At 43.3% G+C, this 27,760-nt stretch overlaps 1 protein-coding gene across 1 annotated transcript in view; it reads left to right on the top strand.

The window, feature by feature from the left end:
• The first annotated feature begins 1,757 nt into the window (after positions 1 to 1,757).
• Positions 1,758 to 27,760, top strand: part of Dnah6 (dynein axonemal heavy chain 6) — a 196,296-nt gene continuing 170,293 nt past the window's right edge. Inside the window, 10 exon segments of the mRNA XM_052172578.1 lie at positions 1,758 to 1,985; positions 7,430 to 7,591; positions 9,280 to 9,542; positions 16,178 to 16,445; positions 19,003 to 19,137; positions 19,219 to 19,339; positions 19,600 to 19,726; positions 20,353 to 20,521; positions 21,399 to 21,515; positions 23,305 to 23,505. Coding sequence (XP_052028538.1) covers positions 1,758 to 1,985; positions 7,430 to 7,591; positions 9,280 to 9,542; positions 16,178 to 16,445; positions 19,003 to 19,137; positions 19,219 to 19,339; positions 19,600 to 19,726; positions 20,353 to 20,521; positions 21,399 to 21,515; positions 23,305 to 23,505 — 1,791 coding nt within the window.

The following is a 27,760-nucleotide window of genomic DNA, read 5'->3' as shown; positions in this document are numbered from 1 at the left end:
TCTGTTCCCAGACCAGGTATTGCTGGGTCTCTGGAGATCCTTCAGGAACGCTGCTGTTGAACCGTTTGGTGAGTCCAGTGGAACTGAGCCTTGGGCAGAGACAGACACACAGCATCGCCTCCCCAGGGAGGAAAAGCCTCAGAAAGGATAAATTCAGTGATAGTTTACTATCCTGGGAGACAGGAAAGCGAGGACTAGAGATGGTAGGCTTGTCCAAGACCTCATACTGACTGGTCAAATCTAAACCTGTCCTATTCAACAGACGCCAGGTATAAACTTATCTGGAAAAATTAAGATATAGCTCTGCCTCACACAGCATCATTATGTATTGAAACGATAGATTAGATATTAGGTAAAACATATCATTAAAAATCAAGACCTCTCATTCACAATAGGCTTACTTGAGAAGTTAAAATTGTATAAAAGGCTTTTGATACCTGTTGACACTGAGCTAGATTCAAATGGAGGTATGTCAACACTCAATTCAAGATTTTTATTCTGTGTGTGTGTGTGTGTGTGTGTGTGTGTACATACCTGTGTGTGCACCTTTGCATGTGCACATGGGAGGCTAGAGATTGATATTGGGCTGTTTTCTTCAATTGCTTGTCCACCCTGTTTTGTGAAACAGGGTCTCTCACCGAATCTGGCGTTTGGCTAGCTTGGCTTGAAGTCTCTGAGCAGCCACCTCCTCCCGGCCCCAGCCTACAGCCACCACCATAAGATGCCCCCTCAGAAACATTCCCCAAGCAGCTCAGCAGTGAGGATGCCTCAGCCAAAGCCACAAGTGGCCCGAAGGCCTCCCATCCCAAACCTCGGGCCCAATGTCGGGGGGGGGGGTGTGGAAAAAAGCCACCAATCCACGGCTGGCTGGTAAGCCCTAGGATTGGCCTGTCCGCCTCTACTCCCCCGTGCTCTGGTCACATGCGGCAATTCCATACCTTGCAAGCATTTTACATGGAAATGAAGGATCCAAACTTGGGTCTTTATACTTACCCTGTTTGTTTTTTGTTGTTGTTGTTTGTTTGTTTGTTTGTTTTTGTGTCAACTTGACACAAGCTAGAGTTATTTGGGAAGGACTCCCAACTGAGAAATCGCCTTTGTAAGATTGACCTAAATGCTTGTCCAGCGTTTTCTTGGTTGATGACTGATGTGCAATCTACTGCAGGCTGAGCCTCCCTTGAGTAGGCTGTCCTGGGTTGTCTAAGACAGCAAGCCAGGAAGCAGTGGTCCTTAGTGCCTTTGCTGCAATTCCTGCTTCCCGTCCCTGCTCTGACTCTCCCTCAAGATGGATTCCGAGCTGTAACAGGAAAAAAACCCTTTTCTCCCCAAGCTGCTTTTGGTCGGTGTTTTATCACAGCAATTGGAACCCTAACTAAGACACTCGTGTAGCAAGCAGTTTACAGAGGGAGCCATCTCCCCAGACCTCTTACTTGCATTTAAAAAAACAAATTCCTGGGGGAAATGATATGGTACTCGGATCTGAGAACTGTAGTGTGCAACGCCCTTCTCTTCATCCTTCCAAACCCAAGGCGGTGCAGGCCCCAGATCAGGGATTCTCCAAGCCAGGCCAAGGTCTCCATAGTTGTCCCTCTGGTTCAAGCCCTCTGTTGAAGGCTTGACTGGTTGCCTCTGGGGAAAGCATGGGAATTCGGTTCTCCTGAGTCCTTGATGCTTTCTCCGCTCCCCACATCTCTCCCAAGTTACTTTGTCCAACCTGACATCTCTCTTTTCTTTATCCCATTTGTGTAGGAATAAGGATGGCTTTCCAAGGCCCAGAGAATGAAATTGACCTGAAAAGTAATGAACACCAGGAAGAAGAAAATCCGGTGCTTGCCAGACTAAACAAAATAAAAGCAAAAGGAATTCTGAATTATGTGACACTCAAAGAAAATGAACCGGAACCTCCAACCCTCGTGTTTAGGCACAGCACGAAAGCTCAGGAGAGGACCAGAAAGAGGCAGCAGCCTGTGAAACTGGAGCCTCTGGTAAGTTAGCAAAGGAAAGCCCAGGCAAACAGATCACACATATACACATATGTACACAAACACGCAAACACACACAAACATACATACACATACACACACGGTTTTTCAGATAGGTTAAGTGTCACATTTTATTAAATTATATTTCTATATCCACGAAGGTTTTCACGTCCTAATTCCCATAATTCACATTTGTCTCTTTTAATTCTTGATTTAGTTTTTAATGCTCGAGTAGTTCCTCTATAATATGGCCCTATCCTTTCCTTGTAAAATTTATTGTTGACTGTTTTAATTTGGTTCCTTATTTTGAAAGAAGGCCCTGTCAGGGGTCCGGAGAGCTGATGCAGCTGATAAGAGCATTTGCTGCTCTTCTGAGTTCAATTCCTATCACCACCACCTGTAACTACAGTTCCAGGGATACACCACCCACTTCTGGATGCTATGGGCACCCACACACATGTAGTGCACACATACTCAGACACATACACTAGAATAAAATTAACAAATTCCAAATATTGTCAGTAATGTCCTTTTAGGTTCTCATATTTAATGTTAGCTTTTGTTTCATATATAATACATATATATTATATATGTATATATATATATATCAGATATAACTAATTCTAGTACTCCTGCCTTTATAACTGAACCAAATTAGTTTATTTAGTTTTCAAACTATGACCCACAGTTCAAATTGAACACCCTAACTCTTTGGATTGATTGCTGCCACACCCATTTATTTGCATAATGCCTAAGGCTTCTTTTCTGCTACACAGCAGAGGTATATATACACGGTTACAATAGAAACTCTATGGCCCATATAACACTTAGACTTATATACCTGTGGTAGAAAGCTTTGTTCTGAATCTTCATTCTTTAAGTTCCTGTCACTGTGACAAAATGCCCGAGGAATTCAACTTAAAGAGAAGAGGTTTGCCGTGGCTCACGCTCTGTAGGCGTCAGTCCCTGGGCAGCAGGCTCTATGGCTTTGGACCTGTGACACAGCAGAGTAAGGTGTGGATGGGGTGTGTGATGGAGGAGGCTGTGGCATCCAGGAAGCAGAAAAGAAGAAAAAGGGAGGAGTTGAGCACCACACACACTTTAATGTATGTCTCAGGCAACCGGCTTCACTTAAGTGGGCCCCAGCTGCTAGGTCTACCGTTTCTTAGTAGTATCACTGGCTGAGAACCAAGCTTTCAGCACATAAGCATTTAAGGAACATTCCAGTTCCAAACTTTAAGGCAATTGTTCTAGGTTCCCTGACAAAAACTAAGGCTTGGCTGCTATGGTAGTTTGCACGAGAATGGTCCCCATATATATTTGAACATCTGGTTTCCAGCTTGAGGAACAATTTGAGAGACTTAGAGGCTCTGAACGTCTCTCTCCCTCTCTCTGCCTCCTGCTCATGAGTCAGATGACAACTCTCAACGACCTCTCTGGCGCCATGTTTGCCCGCTTCCTGCCTTGCTCACTGCCATGATGGTCATGGACTCACCCTCTGAAACCATAAGTAAGCCCCCAACTAAACGCTTTCTTCTCTAAGTTACCTTGATCATGGTATCTCTACAGCACTAGAACAGCAACCAAAACAAATGCTAAAGGTGATGGTGATATTAACAATCTTATTCTTGATTTTAGTAGAGGCTTTAGGATTTTTGTACTTAAGCTAGTTGATGTTTGCTATTGGTTTTTGTGAAGTAGTTTACAATATCTTAAGTTTATCTTGTCTCTTATTTTATTATGAAAAGTTGTAGATAAACACCTCAAAGAGAAATACAATAAGCAGCATTAACAGTGTTGAATTTTCCCTAATTTTTAAAAAATACTGTTACATATACTTAGTGTTTGTGCACACACACACACACACACATACATAAAACATGAGTAAACATCAGAGAATAACTTAGACATCGGTTCTATCCTTCAGAGGATTAAACAGAGGTCCTAAGCCTCTGCTGTAAACACACTTATCCACTGAGCTCTCTCACTGGCCCAGAATAAAGCCTGTTTTCAGAAGACTCGATGTTTCATGTCCTCACACCTCACTGCAGTCTCTCTCCCTCTTTCCTTGCATAGAGATGGCCAGCACTGTAACTAATGTGAATCTGTTTCATTTTTGTAATTTTTACTACTTCACTCTAAAATCCCCGTTTCTTCCTACTTTCCCTGAAGTTTCAACTACATGGAAATGCTGAAGGAACAATGCACGTACTTACTTACACGCCTCCCAGGCAGACTCAAAAACTGTGCGTGTGTTTTCCCATTTACTTCACGCCTGTCTCCACACCCACGTGTGCTTGTTGCTTTATCATTTAAAGTGGGTTGAGAGCATCATAACACTTCACTCTCGGACACCTCAGCTTGCAAACAAGAACATTGGATCTCCTGGAACTGGAGTTGAGGAAGGTTGTGAGCTGCCACGTGGGTGCTGGGAACCAAATGCAGATCCTCTGCTAGAGCAGCAAGAGGTCTTAACTGCTGAGCCATCTCTCCATCCCTGATTGATATGTTTTAAAGAATTTATTGTTAGAGCTGGTGAGGTGGATCAGTCTGACGACCTGAGTTAAATCCCCAGGGGGAAGGAGAGAACTGACTCCTGAAAGTTGTCCTCTGACGTCTACACTTACAGTGTATGCAGGAACATAGACACCATGCTGGTGTGTGTGTGTGTGTGTGTGTGTGTGTGTGTGTGTGTGTGTGTGTGTGAAATGACACAAGTCAGGGTTAACCTCAACTGAGAAAATGACTCCCTCAGATTGGCCCGTGGAGGAATTGGTCTGAGAGCCAATAACCAAGGATTGGCTCTCTTGGTTAATGGTTGATGTGGGAGGGTCCAGCCCACTAAAGCAGTGACACCCTGAATTGGTAGTCCTGGGGGAATAAATAAAAAAAGATAGCTGACTGTGAGACTGGAAGGCCTGTCACTAAGCAGCATTCCTCCATGGTCTCTGCTCCTTAGATGTCTGTGCCCTTCACTTTCTCCCTACATTTATCTGCCTCAAGGTGCCTGCCTTGAGTTCCTGCCTTGACTTCCCTCGATGGGCTGTAAGCTACAAGAGGAAGTGCACACTTCCTTCCCCACACTGCGATGCATTGAGTCACGGTATTTATCAGAGCAACTGTAAGCAAACTAAGACACCTGGCAAGCACAAGAACCTGAGTTCAAGCCTCCAGAATTCACATTACAAAACAATGAGAAGGGCGACAGGCAAATTCCTGGGGCTGGTTAGGTATCCAGCCTATTCTACTTGGTGAGTTCTAAGACAATGAGAGACTTATCTCAAAAAACAAGATGGATAGTACCTAAGGAACGACAGCCAAAGTTGTCCTCTGCCCCACATACACATAAGAACCCACATGTACTTGAACATACAATACAAAAAAAAAATCCAAACAACAAAAAAGTGTGTTTACTGTATTCTGTTCCCTTCCCCTGCATTTATTTCTTTGTCCCCATTGTATCTGTCTCATTCAAATCACATTCTGGTCTCTGAAGTTCCCCAAGAGGGGGACACTTGGAATTTTGTCCTAGTATATAGATCTTTGAAAACTTAGTAGAGTCACACTTCTATGAAATCTTCAGTCTGCCTCTAAAACCTATAGATTGAAATTTGAAGGGTTCATACTTGATTTTCACGGCAAATCTCACGTCTTACGGTAAACTTATTGTTAATGAGGTTGTGTAGTGGTTTGACTAAGAACGACCCTCACTGGTTCTTTGAATGCTTAGACACCAGGGAGTGACACCATTTGAAAGGATTAGAAGGATCAGGAGATGAGGCATTGTTGGAGGAGAGGAGGCCTTGTTGAGGGAACCATGTGATTGGGGGTGGGCTTTGAGATTTCAAAGCCAGTATTAGTCTCAGGCTTGCTTTCTTTCTAGCTGCCTGAAGATCAGAATGTAGCTCTAAACTACTTCTCCAGCACTATGCCCCCTACTCCTGCCACCGTGCTCCCTGCCAGATGGTAATAGAATAAATCTCTGAAACTATCAGCAAGCCCCCAATTAAATGCTTTCTTTTATAATAGTTGCTATGGTCATGGTGTCTCTTCACAGCCATAGAATACTTACTAAGACAGATTGTGTAAGGCTTTGGGAACTGTAGTCAGAAAAACTTGTACAATAGAGAAAAATCACGAAGGAAGCTTCTACCAGCTACAGCATCTTCTCATCTTCCCCCCCCCCCCCCCCCCGTGTGTTAGAAGAAGGTACAACAGTATTTTGAATATAATTAGTTACAATTTCATAATCCTTGCCCAAAATAGAAATCCTTGAGAAACTATCTTTTGCTTTTGGTTGCTGTGACAAACACTTTAACCAAAAAACAACTAAGAGAACAATTCCACTTACAAATTAAAGTCCATCATTCAGGGAAGTCATGACATGAGCTCAAGGTGGGCACTGGAGACCACAGAGGAGTACTTGTTCCCCATGGCTTGCTTGACCGGCTTTCTTATACTTCCTAGGACCACTCACCCTGCTGTGGTCTGGGCCCTCCCACATAATCATTAGTCAAGGAAATGCCCCACAGACATGCCCACAAGTCAGTCTGACAGAGGCATTCTCTAATTGAGATTCCCTCTTCCTACATGACTCTGGTTTGTGTCAAGTTGACCAAATTTACTTAGAATAGAGACTGGTCTCCTTTCCACTGAGCATCTGCTGGAAATTTTTCAGCTGCCTCATTCAAAAGGTTCTTTTGTATCTCAGAGCCTTGGCTCTGTTTTTCGTCAGCACACAGACTTGTATGCTTCTTGTTTCAGCCAACAGTCTCGGGGTAGTAAATTTGTCAGAGTTAGTTAGGGGTAAGTGAGCTTTTCTTAATCTTAGTTCTATAAGTGCTGACACTGAGCAGAAAAGTCTTATTTGAGCATCAGATCAGTAATAGGAAGCAAGAGATCTGTGGCTTGGATGGAAATTTAGAACAGAGAAGGTCAATTTCCAACAGGGCAAGAGTCCAATGATACTCGACTCAAGCAGAGAGTCTCTATTCAGCTGAATTTCCTCCATTTGGAAATGGAGACCAGCCTCCTTGGACTCTCAGGCCCAGCTTTTATTGTCAGTTAGGGGAATTCCAGGGACAGGTGTGTGCCCTTATACTTTAGTTGGTTAGCTCTGTCTCTAGGGTCTAGCTGATTCTAGGGTTGGTTAGGCTCTGAAGACTTCCCAGGAATTGCTTACTCATTCTAGCTACCCAGTCTTTCTTCAGGCCAGATGACAAGGTATCCTCGGATTAGCTGCCGAGGATGTGGTTGGCTGGCCAGGTTCCTGGATCCAGCTTCTCATTTCAGGGAAACAGAAACTTAGGCATAATCTCTCAAACTACCCATGTGTATGTAGCCTGTCATGGAGTCAGCCTGGCTCTGGCTAACTCAATCCTGTCAGTAGTAAAGAATAAAGTCTGTAATGACATTAGCAAGCTAATCCCATCTCTTACGTCCCAAAGCCAGTGCTGAAAGTCTACCAAGACCACAAGCAGCCTGAGTACATATATGAACAGAATCGACAGCAACTCATGAGCTCTGGACTTCTCAAGCCATCACCAAGCATGGCGGAAAGATCTTCAATTACGAGTCTAGAGGCTCAAGAACTTATGAAAAGGAAACAGGTATGATATGTAAAACACTTAAGCAATCTTTAAGGAATCTTTAAACTGTCATGTGTGCGATGTTGGCCACATGCTTTTAATTCCTATGAACATGGATATAGTTGCTTGCATTTGCAACATAGAATATTTCTAAGGAAAATTAGTACAGGAATGGAAAGTCATGGAGGAAACATCCAGCATCTTTATCGTCTTCTGATGTTTTCTTGCTTGCATGTTAATGGTGTTACACACACACACACACACACACACACACACACACACACACACATATATATATATATATATATTATAAATAATTGTTTGAAGGTTTTAATTTTTCCAGAAATGGGGAACTTGGAAAACTCTGGAGAGGGGCAACAAAATAGAGAGCACGCCAGGCATGAGGTGGACACCATCACTTAGGAGACAGAGCAGACAGATCTCTGTGGGTTTGATGCCAGCTTGGTCTGCATAGCAAGTCCCAGAAGAGCCAGAGTTACATAGTGAGACTCTGTCTCAAGGAAAGACTGAGACTACGGCAGCACCGAGACACCACGCAGTCAGCGACTGTTACAAAGCTGTCAGCTGCTTTATAGTTCTTAGGAATGAACTTAAGAGAGGCCTGTCAGAACACGACGCTAAGTCAGTGTGGTTCTCAGCCTTCCCAACGCTCAGACTCTTTAATACAGTTCCTCATGCTTTGGTGACCCCCCAACCATAAAATTATTTTGCTGCTACTTTAGAACTGTAATGCTTCTACTGCTATGAATCATAATGTAAGTATCTGTGTTTTCCAGTGGCCCTCTGCAAAAGGGCTGTGTCATTCACAAAAGGGGTTGCTACCCACGATGTGAGAACCCCTGCTTTAAGTGATTGTAGATAACTAAGGAGGAAACAGATGGGAGAAGCTGCTCCTCCTTCTGAAGGGGCAATAGAAGAAGGGCCAGGAAAAGGGTTGGCGCCTCATAAACTGATTCACTTGGCGTAAAATGGGTCTCATAGTATATATATATATAGATATATATATAGATATAGATAGATAGATAGATAGATTGCCCAGAGGGCTGCTCAAAGTGTGTGTGTGGGGGGGGGCGGGTGAGCACAGTGTAGCCTTCCTGCTTGGAAGTGTGGTCCAGCTACCAGTAAGTTCCAGTTCTCCTGTGAGCAGATTAGAGACTTGGACTCTTAAGGCTCATCCCAGCAGTACTGAATCAGAACCTGCATTTAAAGAAGCCCCCTACCTGAGCGCTCCCCTAATCCACAACTATGTTTACATTTGAGAAGTGCTGACCCTATTAATAAAATAAATGCTTCCCAAAGGCAATGATTTCCAGTATTCACTGTAGCCACCCAGAAGTTTATAACAAGTTATGACGGCAGCCGTGTAAGATGGCATTTGCCAAAAAAACATCAAAGTCATCCAAACAAGTGCAAAGGCTGAGAGGGGACAGCTAGGGCACTGAGCAAGGTGGGCCCACCCAGAGCTTACTCCAGAGAGCATGTGAGTGTTGTGAGCCTGGCGTTAAAGGGGAGGAGGGGCAGCGGGACTGCTGTGTGGTTAAGGAACGGTGAGGACTGAGGTGCCAGCCCTTAAGGACCGTGAAAGCTTTCAGCTCCGGAACGTTCCCCTCTGAGGAGATTTTTGGGTCTCAGGCCCTTTTTCTTTGCCCTTCTCACAGAAACTGTTTAATACATTTGTCCATGCTCAGGTCCACCGACCCTCTGCAGACGTGTTCTCCCCTACTCCGTCTAAACTGCCACGCACAAGCATTGGAAGAAGAGGGCTCTTCGGAATGAGGTCTTCAACTTATCCTAAGTACACCTTCAATGACCGAGAAGAAGTCATCAAAGCCAACATTAGAGATCCCTTGCAAATCATCAAAATAGTCCACGAGAACGAACATCTGGGATTCCTTTACATGATTTCTGCCGTACCCAAGTCTTCCATAGAATATGACACATACAATCTAAAGTGAGTTCTCTTTTATGAAGCAATTCATTTAGTGTTACAGATCTCAAGTAAGATTGTAAGCCTTATCCATAATTGACTTGGTACTAATGATAAATATGATCAAAAGTAATTTTGATAATCTCCCAATCATAAGTGAATCCTCATTCAGTCATTTTACTTATAACTCCCATTTATCTTTCATTTTCCTAGCTATAAAAATTAACAATTTGACAGGGCAGTACACAGCCACTGCTGTGTCTCTCATATGTTTATGTAGCATTACTTAACAGAATGTTAGGGGATGTACTTTGATCAGAATTACACACATTTTTGCTATTTCTTTATTATCAAGAAAAGAGAATATTAAGGTACAAATGGTAAATGATGCACAGCTACTTGTTTTATATATGACTTTGGCTTTGCTTAAATTTTTTTTTTACTTTGTTTTATGTGTATATGAGTATTTGCCTATACATATAAATACACACACATACTTGTACCACACGAGTGCAATGCCCTTGGAGGCCAGAAGAGGGCAGCAGATACTCTGGGACTGGACAGTTGTGGGAGCCTCTGTAAGTACTTTTACTGATACTTTTACTCCAACCTCATGTCAGCATGACATGAGATAAGGGCTTTGAAGAATAAGGGACACTGTTCAGGCGACACACAGCCACATTCTCTCCATTGACACTGAGCACACATGCTGTTGCTGTAATTTGAAGGATCATACAGTGGTGAGTCTTCACGCTGCATTAAAGGTCGGCACCACAGACAGAAGAGAGCTGCTCCACCTACTTCAGAGGATGCTGCTGCCTTTCTCCCATACTCAGCCAGGTTGACAGATACCATCAAGTCTTCCCTCGATGGGGACAACAGTTTGGCTGTGGCCCCCAGTTCCTCAAGCTACCATCCTTAGGTTGGCTTTCTTGTTTTCCTTATTCAAGACTGTACTTTTATTTTTTATTTTTATTTATTTATTTATTTATTTATTTATTTTGAGACAGGGTTTCTCTGTGTGGCCCTGGCTGTCCTGGAGCTCACTCTGTAGACCAGGCTGGCCTCGAACTCAGAAATCCACCTGCCTCTGCCTCCCAAGTGCTGGGATTACAGGTGTGCGCCACCACCGCCTGGCTCAAGACTGTACTTTTAAATGGAGCCAAATTACACTGAAGACAGCCGTTCTGGGGAAAGGGAAAACTATTTTAATGATAATGTAAAATAATAGACTGTGGCAAATCCCAAAAGCATTAATAAGAGAAATCCCTTCATTTGTAGGAAGGATAGTATATATCCCCAAAAATAAAAAGACAACAAACACAACGCACGAGCTAGTTACCCAGAGACTGCAGAGAGAGAGATATTTATAAAGAGATTGGGAACGCCGAGGGAAAGCCAGGATGGCCAGTGTGGTGGAACAAGAAGTTGAAGAAAAGGGAAGGAATTACGGGGAACACTCCAGACAGCCACAGGTTGCATCCTGGTTCCCCAAGGTGGGAAGATCCCTGCAACGTCGAAGGGGCAAAGAGGAGGCTGGCAGAGGCTGGCGGCCAGCTGGAGACTGAAGGGGACTAGAGAGGATCATCTGGGTTTGCTGGTCACTGAAGGGACTTTAGAAGCTACTCTGAGAACACGCAAAGCCAAGAACTGACTGACCTCAAGTGGAGAAGGCTCACGGTCTGACTTGCATTTCAGAAAGGATCCTTGTGCCTCCCCAAAAGAGCATAGACTGTTGGGGAGCCAGTACCAATCAATGTCTTTATTCTGGAAGTCTGATAAGAAAGCCGGTGAGAAGCTTCTGAAGACCACAAGTAGGGGACACCCCCAGGCCAGGATGTGACATCAGCAGTGTCTTGTCTGAGAAAGATTACAGTTATGTTATCTGAGACTCAGAAGGCCACGTGTACCAGACTAGGCAGAGAAAACCAAGCATTTGGGCTTAGGCATATGAGGTTGGGGATGTTACTTGGAGGGAAATAATGGAATGCTACCTACCTTTGCTGGCTCTTAGTAAAACTATTCTTGATAGATTGAGGAGAATTAGAGTAGAGTCAAGAGAGGTTTTTTAAGGCAAAAATATCTAGTTGTTTTTTTTTTTAAGGTATCAGGATTAAATATACTGGAATTTAAAACCCTGTGACACATAAACTATTTTTGATATTTAATACTGCAAAAGAGTTCCCATTCTCATCACTATTCGTTTTGAAGAATAACTCTTGGTTTTGAAGATGAAGTTAAAGATTTTAAAGAAAGATTCACGGAAACGGTTTATTTGCTGATTTTATATACACATGTCTTGATTTATATATGGAAATATTTCCATAATTTTGACTTCTGAAGAAAAACAGCCCAACAAGCCAGGCAGTACAGCGGGTATGTATTCCCCCATAAGGCAGGGAATCAAGTTTACCAAATGCAAAAATGCTTCTCACTGATGTCAGCACCAGATGATCTACTGCAGGGGAACTGAAACCCTGGCTTGCCCAGCGCTGGAGATTAGCCGTCCTTCTAGACTATTGGGTACCTATACCAGGGGGACTGAGTTGCTTATTGTACATAGTTTGGGTGTGACATGAGTGACGTTTAGAGTTAAATTCCTGCCCCTCCCCCAAGCTTGAACATTGTAAGTACTGGGGTTGAAGGCACTCACCCACGTGCTGCAGTCGAAGGAAGCTGAAATGGAAGTCAAATGGTCGTAAAGACCAAGGCTGCTGAGAAGGCTCAGCTGGAGAGGAGCTCATCACAAGCCTGAGCTCAGTCCCTGGAGCACACATGACAGAAGGACAGAACTGATTCACATTAAGTTGTCCTCCAACCTACACACACACACACACACACACACACACTGTGGCACATGAATGCCCATGGGATGTGTCTCCAGTTGGGCTGGTTATTGGTTGGCTCACTCACCATAGATGGAGAAAACAAGTTATTTCGAGACAAATCTAGGTTCACTCTTAATGTGTTGGATTCAAAAGAAAAATTTTGTCAGTAATCAGAAAAATGTTCAAAATGATGAAACTTTGCTGGTTTAGGCAGGGATGGTACTTGGTTACAGAGCTGTGGATGTAACTGACATTTCTGCACCCAAATGAACCGAAACACATTCCAAGAGTTGCCAGAAAAAATATATTAACAGATGCTGGTGAGAAGAAGGTTTTTAAAATTTTAGCTCTAGGAAAGGGTGATTTAACACACTTCTGGGCTTATTTTTCTTTGAAATGTGGATCTGAATTAATTACAGCTGTGTTTGAGAGACAGCTTCACCGATGTTTCTAAAACACTCAGCCTGGCAATGTTTGACCAGATTTTAGCTCAGTTGTACTACCACAGGAAATGTAAACACTGCATCTGTCACAGGAAGAGACATCATTAGAGTTCAAAGAAAATAACCTATGATACCTCTGATAGCTAACTGTAGGAGAACCAGTCGTCCACACACTGGGAATTCCTAGCCGTCTGGCGCAGGCAGAAATGCGCCACCTGCTTGGTGCCTCTGCTTCCACAGTTCTCTCAGCAGAGGTGGCTGCCAAGACTTCAACAGATCCTCCACCAAGTCTTGATTTGAGACTCGGGGCAACTTCAGAAAGGGGCCGGGGCATCGCATGGGTTCTTAGGAACTACATCTTACATGGAGCTTCTATCAAATTCAAGACTGACGATGAGCCTTCCATTTTTTTATTGTATGTTATAAGGAAGTTATCATTAGTGTCTTCACAAGCCCTTGCAGTCACCAAAGTTCTCTATGTGGGTATTTTATATCAAATTTGGGAAGTGTTTTAGGATTACAGAACATTTTTATACTGCATGGGAATGACCTTTATTTAAAATTACAACCCCATCCTCCCTGGTAAACTATTAATAATAAAGTTGATTATTTCCAGGTAGCATTATGATAAAAAAAATTGACCCTGATTGGTAGACTCTTTCTGCATGGGGAGAAGCTAAAAATGAATTATGGCGGAGAACGATTGCTTTGGGCACAGAATCTTGGAACCTGAATTTGGGAAAGAACCCTTCAGCAATGGACAAGAAAAATCTAAGACTGCAGAGCATTATACACAGCATCTAAAGCTTTACGGGCGTTTCCTGACCTCGCTCCCCGCTCTGCCTACTAACTGGATCACACTGGATCCCATCTCCGAACAATGGCTAAGGCAGTGGAATGTTCGCTTTCCAGGCATGAGAATTTACCTTCAATCCCCGGCACAAAAACTGGACATGGCATCACGTGCTTGCCCTTCCAGTGCTGGGGAAGAGGAGACAGGAGTCCCTGGAGCTCGCTGGGCAGCCAGCTTAGCCTAACCAGTGAGACCCAGGTCCCAGCTAGTAACAGACCTCGTCTCACCAAACAAGACGGGCGACACCTGTGAATGCTGCAGGTTGGCCTCTGGCCTCCACGTGTGTACCCACACATGCATGTGCACACATGCATACTTTCACACACATACACCCACGGACACACACATTGACACATACACATATATTCATATACACACTTCCACATGTACACACTCACATACACATGCATAACACACACACACACACACAATTTAGTAGGACGTACAAAAGACATGAAGTTGAAAAGGGGCATGTTTGGGGAGAATGTGGGGGTAGACATGATCACATTTCACTGTATGTTTTTAAAATCCTCAAAAATAAAATTAAAAAAAACCCAAACATTTGATCTAGGAAGTGGGGGAGGACTAGTGGAATTGTGAAGAAAGGGTGAACATGGCGGCCGGCACACACCTGTCTGAAGGAACAGAGGGAAGACAGATGTGAGGCTTGAAGTGAGATGGGCAGCAGGGTCTCTCCTCTCTCTCCTCCCTGTCTCTCTCTCCTATCTCTCCCTCCCCTCTGTCCTCTCTCTCCCTCGGCTCTCTTCCTCTAGCCCCGCCCCCTCAGACATCTGCATTCTTAGCTGCCGCTCCAGCACCTACCTTGCCTGTCTGCCACCGTGCTCCCCACCATGATGGGAGTGAACCAGCCTCTGGAGCCAGTGGCGAGGCCCCAATTAAATACTTTGTCTTTATAAGAGTTACCTTGGTCACAGGTCTCCTCACAGCAATAGAACAGTAGCTGAGACGAGGCAAGTTGAAGTTTAGATTATGTAGAGAATCCAAGTATGTGCTACCATATCAAGTCAGAGCCTCAGAGCCGTCACTCCCAGCCACTGAGCCCGGCTCTGGCCTGGGTCTCACACTCCTTTTGCACATCCTTAAAATAGATTTGGGCTTTGGCACTTGTGCTTAACCATTGTCTTGTGACCCAAAGGCCCTCACACACTCCTTATAAATGCTGCTTTTCTAAATTCCTGAACAAATATTTGAAAGGTGTTATATCATATTTCACATTTGTCTTATTTCATTGAAGTGGTGCATAGTTTTGTTGCTATAGCTAAAATTGTAGGAAATAACTTTGTGCTCTAAATTCTTACAAAAAAATTAAATCAGAACTTTTAAAGATCTGCCCCTCACTTTTCTCTTTTAATTTCCTGTTCCTGCACTTTTTCTTCTTGATCTAGTTTTCTTCTGTTGTGTGAAGCTGAGGAATGCCCTTGAGGGCAGATAAGAAGGGGCATCTTTACAATGTTTTGAAAATAATCTGATGAACTAGGCATATATTTGAGCTTAATTTGGATCTGGCTTCTACTCTTCATAATTCATGTTTTCTTCAACCTTTCTCATAACCCTATCAATGCTGGATAGTTTAAGGGTCTTTTGTGTTGTCAATACTCAATATAACCTCTAAAGCAGTGTTTCGAAGGTTTTCAGCCTTCTGAATGCTGCAACCCTTTAACATGGTCCCTCATATTGTGGTGACCACCCCCCCAACCATAAAATTACTTTTGTTGCTACTTCATAAATATAATTATGCTACTGTTATGAGTCATGATGTAAATATACGATATTCAGGATATCTGAAGCAATATTGTTGAAAGGATCATTTGACATACAAGTGGTCATGGCCCACAAGCTGAGAACTGTTACTCTAAAGAGTAAATAATTAACACAGACCCAATTCCAAGCACCTTGCATAAAAGACTATTAAGTTTAACATGTCTGTAGTTGAGTTAGGCATAGTGGCTCATACCTTTAATCCCAGCGCTCAGGAGGCATAGGCAGGCAGATCTCTGAGTTCAAGACCAGGCTGATCTACACAGCGAGCTCCAGGACAGCCAGGACCACACAGTAAGATCCTGTCCCAAGAAAAACGATGTCTGGCAAGATGGCTCAGTGAGTGAAGACACAGCTGAGCCTGAGGGTCTGGGTTGAACCCCCAGCACCCACATAGTGGACAGAGAAAAACTGACTCCCACAAATTGTCCTCTAAATCCAGACACCTGAAAAACATATAAAATAAACGTAATAAAAATGTCTATAGTGGATTTGTGTATTTGTTGAAAGATCTCTCAACTGTAATGATTGAACACATCACTGACACTGAAATTTCTCTAAAGTCTCATCTGCTGTTTAAAACTTGCCTTTCTCTCCGAAGACTTTTCTTTGATTTGAAAGTTTGTTAGAATTTAGTTAAATTGTACATGGTATTCACCTTTAACGCGTTTCTGTCTTTACAACAAAAAGCACTTCCATCGCTTACTCCTGTCCTGAGTACTTCATCCATTTGTCCCAATTGGTATTCGCCCACAGGGTCGTAAGTTATGAGAACATCAATAAAAATGACTACTACACGATTAGCAAAGACGCAGTTACCCATGTGTACAACGACGACATCGAGTACATCGAGATCGAACGATGGGAACAGGAGTACCTGTACCACAGGGAGCTCACGAAGATCCCCATATTCGCGCTCTTCCGGAAGTGGAAGGCTTTCAGCGTGTGGCGGAAGAACGTGCGCTCCAAGAAAATCACTGGCTGTCGCAAAGCGCTTCGAAAAAACCTGTTCATTGTTAATCCTGTACGTATCTCTTAATCGTGTTTTAAAAGCATTGCAGGAAAAGGAAGTGCGATGTGGCCCCAGGCGTTGGGATAGAAGCGCCCTGCCCAGAGTACTCTTGGTACAGTACTCAGCCTTTGCCTGTCACATCACCTAGCAGTCTGGTCATCCGCGGGGTTGCAGCCTCTTAACTAGGAATGCAAAGGCAGAAGTGTAAGAAGAGAGACACAGGTCTCCTTCAATTAGAGGCAGCTTAGAAATCTTACATTGGTGATTCCTCCAGGAGGGGTGGGCCTCGTGGACCCCTGCCCCATCTAGGAAGAATTATGTTCGGGTGTTGTACAGGTAACCACCTCCGCGGTCTCTTTTTGTCACACTATCACCTTCTAGGGTCGGTCGCCACCGTTTGCTTCTCTTTGAGAATAATCTCAGAGTTTTTTATAGGCATGCCAGTTGTACAACAGAGGAGATTGAGAGAACTGAGATTAATATAGATGGATATCATTAAAATTGATCATGCAAAGTAAGTGTGTAGGACAGATCATCTGGGGTCACCCATCCTACTGAGCATGCTATACTGTACAAGGAGAGCCCACTCCTCCCCGGCATTAACCTCAGACTCTGTCTTTCTAACTTTATTATGGGCTTATGAGCCGCTTGAACTTCCTCACCGTGGTTTGAACACTGAAGAGATATATTTTTTGCCATTCTGCAAAAATCTTCCTGGGTTTGTCTTTTGAATGACCTCCCCCTGTCCTCATGTCTTCTCTTCTGCAAGGAGGATTGCCCCTTTGCCAGTGGCAGACTGGCCTGCTAGAAAGTTCTCATCTTTCTAAACTAATATTTACCTAGGATTCTGCTCACTGTCTATTACGTCTCCAGTATCTATCAAATGCTAACCTACACACCACAAGCACAAGCCATACAATTAAGTGATGTTGACTGTTGGTTCTTCTGGACTAGACTAAAAAAAAAAAAAAGATGTGTGAAATTAATTTTTTTTATTTAAGAATTTTTTAAATTAAAAAATTAACTTTTATTTTGTGTGTTGCCTGAAAATTTGTCTGAATACTGTATGTGTAAAGAGCTTGTGGAAGCCAGAGAGAGTGTCGACTCCCCTGGGGGTGGAGTTGCATACAGTTGTGAGCTGCCGTGAGGATGCTGGGAATAGAACCTGGGTCCTCTGGAAGAGAGCTAGTGCTCTTAACCACTGAGCAATCTCTCCAGGTCACATTTTAAAGCTTGTATTGCATTTTACTTCTTTAGTGGTGTGTGTGTGTGTGTGTGTGTGTGTGTGTGTGTGTGTGTGTGTGTCCCACAAGGACAGCTTATGGGAGCTAGTCTCTCCATTTGTCTACCTGGAGTGTCCGTAGGATTGAGCTAAGGACCTCAGCCTTGGTGATAAATGTTTTTACTCACTGAGCCATTTTCTGGCTCTGATACTTTTATTCTTTTATGATTCTTTTATGAAAATAGCCCACTTTGTAAGTACCTGTACCTAGATTTTCCTCAACAACTTCACTGATCCATAATTCACACGCTTGCTATATATTCACCCACCCACAGTACATACCTTAGTAATGCTTAGTGTGTTCACAGGGTGACCAACTGTTGCCATAGTCAGTTTTGCCACACACCAACCACCCTAGAAAGACGCTCCATTGGCCACGATTCGCCATTCTCCATTTCTCCACAGCCCCCTTGTTCCTCTCCCAACATCTACTCCCCGTCTACATAACACTGCCTATTCTGTACGCTTAAGGATCATACATGTGACATATATTTCACTCAGCATACTCTCTTCAAAATGCATCTGGTTGCAAAATACCATTTATTTTCACTGGCTAACTATATTTATTTGTGTGGTTATACCTATTTTATTTCTTTCTTGATAGATATTTGAATTATCCCTGCTTTTTGGCAATTACAAACAATGCTTTCTATAAATAAGTACAATTACAAATAAATAGCTACGTGTATTTTCCCTAAGCATATTACAAACTCTCTAAATATTTTTCTAAACATATTATAAATACTCATGTATAATTTTTTCTCCTGGGCACATTATTGGGATGGAAGTTCTGGGACATTAGTGACTCTGTTTATCCTTTTCCAACACATCTTGTTAACCATGGTAAACTTACAGTAAAGTTTAGTTTTGTTCTGTGTCATAACCTCTTAGATGAATAAGTGGCCCTTTGTGTGATCATTGTGGCTGGACGTTGTACAGTCTTTTAGTAGCCTTAGCCGAAGCCAATGGCATATAAGATGCACAGCTTTTTGCTACTTGTCATTGATCCTATACCTTTAATAGCTAAAAGACACACATGCTTCTCGAGGTGAAAGGACAAACTAATATGATAACCTGAACAATTCAATTCTACAAAACAAGTTTCTGAAGAATTCCCACTTGATGTGTGATTTTTGTACACATTAGCCAAGTTAACACACACACACACACACACACACACACACCCCTTTAATAACCCCTTCATAATAACCAGTTTTTGTTTTGCACATATTCTTGCTACGTAGGACTTTAAAAATTAAATAATGATTAATTCTTCTTTTCATCCAGTATCTACGACCGGCTCTTCTTAAAATTAATGAAATGTGCTATCTGCTGAGTTTTATGGGACTTTGTTACATTGAAAAATTCCACACCTACACCCTGCAGGAGTTCAAAGCTGCACAAATCGTGCGACTGCAGGAGGTAATGGATGCTGCTTGTCAAGTTTCAGACTCCTTTCTTCTCAGAGACTCTGACTAACTACGCATACCCATGACTGTTTAGGTGACAGAGCGCCTGGAAGATTTCCGATGCGAGGCAAAAGACGTGGTCCGGAAGTCGTGCCGCTTTGCCCTGCGTGCTGCGGGATTTATTCCTGATGACTGTGAAGTTGAAACCCATGAGGGTATGTAGAGCTGAGAACGGAGAGCAAGCAGCCTTCTAAAACACCCTCTTCTGTCTTCTCCTCTTCTTTAGAGTTAACTATCTTTTCTCGTTTTCTCCTGCTTCTGTTCATAGATTCTATACATTTGTTTTCCCAGGCTCTGAGTTGTCCCAAATCAAAGGATTGTGTGGCTTTCATGTTTGGTTTGGTTTGGTTTTTCTCTGAGTAGTTATTGAAAGATAAATGTTTTGCTGAAGATTTGTGCTTTATATTGTCCTTAGATTACTTTAAGATCAACATTGCAAGTTTTATTGACGGTCCATTTGATTTACCCACTTATGGAGAATCTGAAAAAATGACCTACACTGAACAGGCCAGCAAACGGCACCATTGCATGAGGCTCACATGGTGAGAGCATCTTCTTTCTTTCAGGAAAAAGTAGGGAATCTATCCTTCTTAAGATAGGAAAAAGTCAGCCCCGAGCTGGGGAGATGGCCACCAGCCTGGCGGCCTGAGTTTGATTTCTAGAACCCATGTGAAACATAGGTACAGGTTGTAATGTCAACACTCCCGTAAGGACACAAATTCTTGCCTTTGGGCCAGTAGCTGCTGTCAAAGAACATTGAAATACACCATGAGTGTTACGGGGTGAGTCTTCCAAAGAACAAGCACATGAGTGTCGGATTGCAGGAGAGAGTCTCTCAAAGATCTTGCCCCATGAGTACTGGGTTACAGGGGTGAGTCTCCCAAAGTGCATGCAATTCAGCTCATACATGCAAAGATTTCATCCTTCACCTACAGACCCAAGTTACATGCATTGTATGCACTGAGCTTTTCTTTAAAGCTTTTTGAAGAACTCCCGTGGTCCTTTGAAAGAAGGACTAAGAACAATTCTAAACTATCTCATGTTTTAATATGATTCAACCACATTTCCAGGAGACACCACATTTTACTTTTTAAATCTTTGCATTAGAGTTGCTGTGAAGAATATGTAGTAATCGCAGAAAGCTAAGACTATTTGCCTTTTTCTCAAGCTTCATCCGTCTGAATGATTACCTGATTCAGAACACCCTGCACGTCTTAACAGTAAATACTGCCAGCTCTCTTCTCAACTTCTTCACGGATAAACTGAAGCGAACCCCCTCAGCAGAAGTCATCCAGAAGTGGATTAGTGAAGACAAGCCGGAAGTCAGTGAGAAAAAGGTACATTTGCATGAAATCGAGCCTCCAGGTGTTTGCCGCAGAGCATCTCTATGTTATAGGGAATTATATGGATTCTTTTTTTTTTTTTGGTTTTGGTTTTGGTTTTGGTTTTTCAAGACAGGGTTTCTCTGTATAGCCCTGGAACTCACTCTGTGGACCAGGCTGGCCTGGAACTCAGAAATCCGCTTGCCTCTGCCTCCCAAGTGCTGGGATTAAAGTCCTGCGCCACCGATGCCCGGCAATCTGGATTCTTAATTGATAAGGAAGACCTTCCCTGACTGTGGAAACCATCATTTCCTGGCTGAGCCCTGGGCTATATAAGTAGAGGGAGTAAAAAAAAAAATAAAAAAATAAAAAACAAAAAGAACAAGCAGGGAAGCGTTTGCCAAAGCCTGGACTTTGGGTGTGGTGTAGACAGTGTCTACAGCTCCTGCCTTCCCCTCCCCTCAGGGACAGACCACAGCCTGTCATTGCGGCCATGCCAACTCTCCCCTCCCCTGTGTTGCTTTCTACCAGGGCACTTTGTGACAGCAACAGAAATAAACAGGGGCGTGTCTGTCTCAGGGTTGGATTGTCCAATGTATGGCGTCTATCAAGTGTATAAACCCCATTTCTATTTCAGGTTGTTTTCCAAATTTGCTCACATTTCCAGTTTTACAAAGACTGGAATGCTTTTACATTGCTGTATCATCTTCCAGTATTTTTAGATTTGTTCTTCCTATGGCATTATTGCCAGAAAGACTCCCACATGCCAAAGATCTAAATTCAGCTCATCGTGTGGACGCAAGTCCACTCATCTTTGTATGTTCGCTTTCCTCTATAGCATCCTTCTAGATGCGTAAGGGTCTTTGTAACACTGCACATGTGGTCCTTCCAGGGGGCCCCACTGATGGAAAAGCAGGAAGAAGACGAGTCTCTCATCCCCATGTTCCTCACAGAACTGATTCTGACGGTGCAATCGCTACTCTTCGAGCCTTCTTTGGAAGACTTTCTGGTGTGTATTTCGTTATCTAATAGCTGCAGATAAGCAACCTTTAAAACAATGAAGGACCTTCTGTGGGGTCAGCTGATTGGTAAGACTGCAGTTAGCACTGTTCCCTTGCCTGGGGACAGATCAGAAGCTTGGCAAGGTCCTCTCTCCCTCCTGAGGATGCTTCAGAGTGGGGCAAACCTTACCCTGACCAAAGCAGCCCCCTGAGGGGCCATCAAAGACAGCAGGCTTCTCTAAACGCCACTTCTGCAGTCTTTTCAAAAATCATGTTTTATCTTAGAAAATTCTGTCTTTTGGTTATCTGTCCCTTTAACAATATTCCACAAATTTACCAATATAGAACAATAACCATGTTTCCTCCATCCCTTGTTTTGTGTGTACTGTATGCCTGCATACCTAACGCACCATGAGCTTATATGCACTCGGACACATTTGAAGTTCTATTGTGTTCTCTGTCCACCTTTCTTATTTTTCAAACTTCTTTTTCTTCTATGATTTAATTTTATGTGCATTGGTGTTTTGCTTGCGTGTGTGTCAGATCCCTTGGACCTGGAGTGACAGTTGTGAGCTGCCATGTCAGTGCTGGGAATTGAACCTGGGTCCTCTGGAAGAGCAGTCAGTACAGTGCTCTAAACCACTGAGCCATATCTCCAGCCCCTACCTGTCTTTCTTTTGTTTGTTTGTTTCTTTCTTTCTTACTCCTTAACATTATATTATATTATATTATATTATATTATATTATATTATATTATATTATATTATATTATATTATATTATATTATATTATTATATCATATTATATTTCTTCATGTCATTAGTTACTATGGAAACATCTTTTGGAAAGAGTATAGCATTTTATACACACACACACACACACACACACACACATACACACACACACACACACACCATAATTTGTATGACCAAGCCACCATTTTTGAATATTTTTTTTCTCAAATTATTTTAGCTATTATAAGTAATTCCACAGTGAATGTCTTTGCACATAAATCTTTGTGTCTATGTCTAATTTTAATCTCAGCTGATACTTCTAGAATAGAAATCATTTTCCAAATGTCAAGAAACTTGCAATCATCTAAGCTTCCCTACTTTCCTTCGGCGCGCCTTCTCTCATGCCCTCTATTGTTCCACTCACATGTCAGATCGTCACAATGTGTTGACTTGATTTCTTCCCTGAGACGGATTTCTTCCTGTAGCCCTGAAACTAGCTCTGTAGACCAGGCTGGCCTCGAACTCACAGAGCTCTGCGTACCTCTGCCTCCTGAGTGCTGGGATATAAGGCACATGTTGCCACCCCCAGCAATCTGCCTCTTCTTCAATTAGAAAATATTTGCTCTGAAAACAGAACTGTGTCTTCTGATTTGGCATGTTCTCAGAATTGCAGAATCAACACACCTGCTGTGGTTGGTTGTGTTAGTCCCTTTTTAAAAAAAAGATTTTATTTATTTACTCATTCATTTCTGTATTTGTTTAGTATTTGTGTGTGCATGTGCATGCATGTGTGTGCAAGCATGCACTTACACATGTCCACATGCATGTGCACACACTGTACATGCCTGAGAATGAGGAGACCAGGTAAAGGTCCCTCTCCTGGGGCTGGAGTTGCAGGCGGCTGTGAGCTGCCCCGCGTGGGTGCTGGCGTCTCCTCTCCAGCTCTCTGAACCTTTGAGCTGTGTCTTCAGTGCCACAAGGAGTCATTCTTAATTATCAGGAAATTGAGAAACTGTAAATACAGTCGCCTGTGCTTACCTTCTATTTGTTTCCTCTCTGACAGGATGGCATTTCTGGGGCAATTAATCACTTTGAAAACACGGTGTTGTCAGTTCCTAACCTGGTGCCTGACTCGTACTTTGATGCCTTCACCAGTCCATTCATTAACAAGAAGGTTGAGGAGAAGACCTGCGGGCCCGGGCCCAGCCTGTCAGCCGTGTTTGAGGATGACAGGAACTTTCTCACCATCATCCAGCAAATAAAGGTAGAATCACTCTTACTAAAAACCGTTTATCATATTTTCAACCCATAAGAAATTGAGGCATGATTGTTCTTCTGGTCTTATCTTTGAATGTTCTATTTGTGGAAACTGACAGGTCTGGGGAAAAATGTGGAAACTTTAAAAATTGTCCTGCCAGGGCCAGTGAGGTGGCTCACTCAGCAGGTAGGTGCTAGCTGCCAACCCAGACCTGAGTTTGATCCCAGGATCCACACAATGGAAGGAGAGACAACTGAGTCCAGTAAGCAAGCTGTGCTCAGACCTCCATCCCGGAGGCACCTGCCGTCGTACAAAATATACAAAAGTGTAAGAAAAACATTTTAAATATGTTGCAAACCAAAGATAACATTGGCTGGGGAGGGGGGGAACCTTACGTGCCTGGCACAACAGTGGCCTGCCAGCAGACTCTTGTCTTGTGTTTCTTGGGACACCCCGTTGGGTACAAACAGAGCACAGCAAGGTTTTGCCAGCCATCCTTCTGACTGAAGTCATCTCTTCTTAAGTGCTTTGTGTTTTTTAAAGCACAGTGTAATTATTTGAGGACTATTAGAGATTAAACATAATGGCTTCCGTCCACCGCCCTTAAATGCTGATGCTGATTGTATGTGTATTTATTTTGTAGGTGGATGCAGGTAGATGTGGGGGGATGCAAGGGGGATGTGGGGGGGATGCAGGGGTGGATGTGGGGGGATGCAGGGGTGGATGTGGGGGATGCAGGGGTGGATGTGGGGGATGCAGGGGTGGATGTGGGGGATGCAAGGGTGGATGTGGGGGGATGCAGGGGTGGATGTGGGGGATGCAGGGGTGGATGTGGGGATGCAGGTGAATGTGGGGGGATGCAGGGGTAGATGTTGGGGGATGCAGGGGTGGATGTGGGGGATGCAGAGGTGGATGTGGGGATGCAGGTGAATGTGGGGGGATGCAGGGGTAGATGTTGGGGGATGCAGGGGTGGATGTGGGGATGCAGAGGGATGCAGGGGATGCAGGGGTGGATGTGGGGGAATGCAGGGGTGGATGTTGGGGATGCAGGTAGATGTGGGGAGATGTGGGGTATGTGCATGTAAAACAGCGTGAGCATGGAGGTCAAAGGATAAATTGTAGGACTGGTCCTGGAGACTGAGCTCAGGTCATCAAGTGTGGCAGCCAGTGTTCTCCCTCTGTGAGCATCTCTCCAATGCAGATGCTGACTAAAGCGTTCTTAGAGACATTGAAAATACTATTCTACACTAAATTCATTATCCTAAATGTCTCAGTCTTAAATTAATTTTAGATTTACTTACTTACTTACTTGCTTTTATTATTTTGTTTTGGCTTTGAGACAGAGTCTCTCTATGTAGACCTGGCTGTCCTAGAGTCCTATCTAGACCAGGCTGGCCTGAAACTCAGAGATACTCCCGCCTCTGCCTCTGGAGTGCTGGGATCAAAGGCTTATGCTACCATACCCATCTTACAGTGACTTATTTTTTATGTATGAGTTTTTGCCTGCACATATGTAGCACATGCGAGCAGTGCCCGTGGAGGTCAGACTAGGTGTGGAACCTCATGGAGCTGCAGTTACAGTCAGCTGTGAGCACCACACGGATGGTGAGAGCCAAACCCGAGTCTCCACAAGCAGAACCAGTTCTCTTATCCACTGAGCCATCCATCTCTCAGCCCCCAAATATTCCAGTTTTAAAACCAAAGCACATTTATAGAATAACGCATTGGCCTGGGAAAGGAAAGGCCAGCCCACTCTAGGTGAGGTTTGTTCTCCGTCTCGGGTAATTGGGCTCCTGAAATGGAAGCAGGACTGTGGCCTCTACCCTAGGCTGCCTTCCCTCCCTGGCATCCAGAAGCCATTATGATGTTCAAACATGAAGTTTGCCTAGTTGTCACATTCAGCCTTATGAAACGTAAGCCTAGCAGGTTGAGTGTTTCCATCCCTTAGACATCATACAAGCTTGGGGAGATGGTGCAGTCAGAAAAGCAGCTGCTTACAAACAGGAGCACCCCACAGAATCCATATAAAAGCAGGGTATGGTGGCGTGCACCTGAAACTTTAGCAGGGGCAGGGGGAGGTAGACAAAGCTCGAGAGCTTGCTGGCCAGCCAGTCTAACCAGTTGATGAGCCCTGGGTTTAATGAGAGATCCTGTCTCAAAAAATAAGACAAGGAACTATTGGAGAAGACACTGGACATTGACTTCTGGCCTCTATACACACACATGGCCACACAGACATACACACAGACACACACACACACACACACACACACACACACACACACACACAAACACACATGACTGGAAGAAAGAAAAAAAGAAAGGAAGGAAGGAAGGAAGGAAGGAAGGAAGGAAGGAAGGAAGGAAGGAAGGAAGGAAGGAAGGAAGGAGAGAAAGGAAAAGACAGAAGGAAGAAAGAAGTAAGTTTTAAAAAATACTTACAAAGCATGGTAATAATGAAGTATAATTTTTCAATAAACTCATGAGAAGAAATAATCTTTATCTAGCCAAACCAGTCCCTTAAGGATCAAGGCTATAGAAAATCAGATTTAATAGTTTTTCTCCACTGGAGTGACATTGGGTATATCAACTACTCCAGGGCAGACTTTGTGTTCAGGAATAGTTAGTTGTCCAACACATGACGGAATCCACAGGTTTTTGTGTGTCATTTTTGGTTACGGTTGGGTGGCATTTTTGTTTTGAGTTTTTGGTTTTGTGCTTTTGTATTGTCATTGTTTTCTGTTTGGGTGTTGTTTTATTTTGTTTTCTTGGCTTTGTTGTTGTGTTATGCTTTTGTTTTTGAGAAAGAACTTAGAGTTAGTTGGGTAGGGAGCAGGAGAGGATCTCAAAAGACATGGAATAAAGGAAGAATATGATTAAAATAAATAATTTAAAAAGAAAAGAAAAGAGAAGCAGACTTAAATGTTCCAGTACCTGGGAATTTGTTAGCTAGTGAGGACTCTACTACAGAAGGAATTTCTATCACCTAAGGAGTGACTTCATAGCAAATAAAACTGGTGTTTGTGTTTGATATCAATTTGCTTGGGAATGTATATAAACCTAAAACAAAGGTTTGTGTTTGATATCAGTTTGCTTGGGAATGTATATAAGCCTAAAACAAAGGCAAAAATAAGGAAGAGAGAGTAACACAATTGAGGTATAATCCTCTAAGATGGAAATAATCTGCTTACATGGCAAAGAGAAGGAAGACAGTGAGACAGGAGGAGGATGCGGAACAGTGCAGAGGCCATAGGCAAGGGTGATACAATTAGTAAAGAAAATCAAATTATGACACTAATTAACAAGTGATTAAACATAGAAATAATCAGAAAATGCATTTAGAAATGCAACCATGTTGAGATGACTCGGCAATGCAGTGAAGTAAGAATGAGTTCTAGCCACCTTGGAAAAGAAAGGATTGGGACCTCATGTGTGCTAAGCAAGGGTCCTAGGAGCTACTCCCAGGCAAGGGATCTATCATGGGTGGAACTACTCCCCAGCCATCTTTTTACTCTTTATTTTGAGAAGAGGCCTTACTGAGTTACCGTGGTTGGCTGCTCCTGTAGCCCAGACAGGCCTTGAACTTGTAATCCTCTTGCTTCAGCCTACCAAGAAGCTAGGATTACAGCCTGTGTCCGCTGACCAAGTTGAAACAAAGGTTTTTCTATTTGGCCTGCAAAGCCAGACAAACAAATACACTACCAGAGAGAATGCAGTGATTCGGAAGGGCCAAGCTGAAGGGCTACTCCGAGGTACAGAGACAGAGACAAGCTGTAAGAAAGCAGAACTTGGGATGGAGAGAGGGCTCAGAGGTTAAAAGCTCTGGCTGCTCGTCCAGAGGTCCTGAGTTCAATTCCCAGCAACCACATGGTGGCTCACAACCATCTATAATGAGATCTGGTAGCCTCTTCTGGCCTGCAGCCATACATGCAGACAATGCTGTATACATAATAAAATAAATCTAGGAAGGAAGGAAGGACTTGCAAACCCTGTGAGCGGAAGATCCCTGTGAGCAGAGGATCCCCCAGGCCATCACACATTGGTGCTTTGCAAGGACACCTTGCAGTCTTGGCATGCAGCTGTACTTAGGGTTGTGCCTTAATACAGTGAAAGGATGTAGCTTGCGATCAGCAGATGTTCAGCACAAACCACAATGTTTTCCTGATTTATTCAGACATGAACTTCACTTTCCAGATAAATGATGATGGAGCCCTTTCTGAAACCCGGGTTTTCTAATGTAGAACAAAGGTCATCTTTGCAG

This window comes from Apodemus sylvaticus, chromosome 2 (assembly GCF_947179515.1).
Source record: "Apodemus sylvaticus chromosome 2, mApoSyl1.1, whole genome shotgun sequence".
In the NCBI taxonomy this organism is placed as follows: Eukaryota; Metazoa; Chordata; class Mammalia; order Rodentia; family Muridae; genus Apodemus; species Apodemus sylvaticus.
The sequence above is the reverse complement of the archived record's forward strand: the minus strand, read 5'-3'. Positions and strand labels throughout refer to the sequence as shown.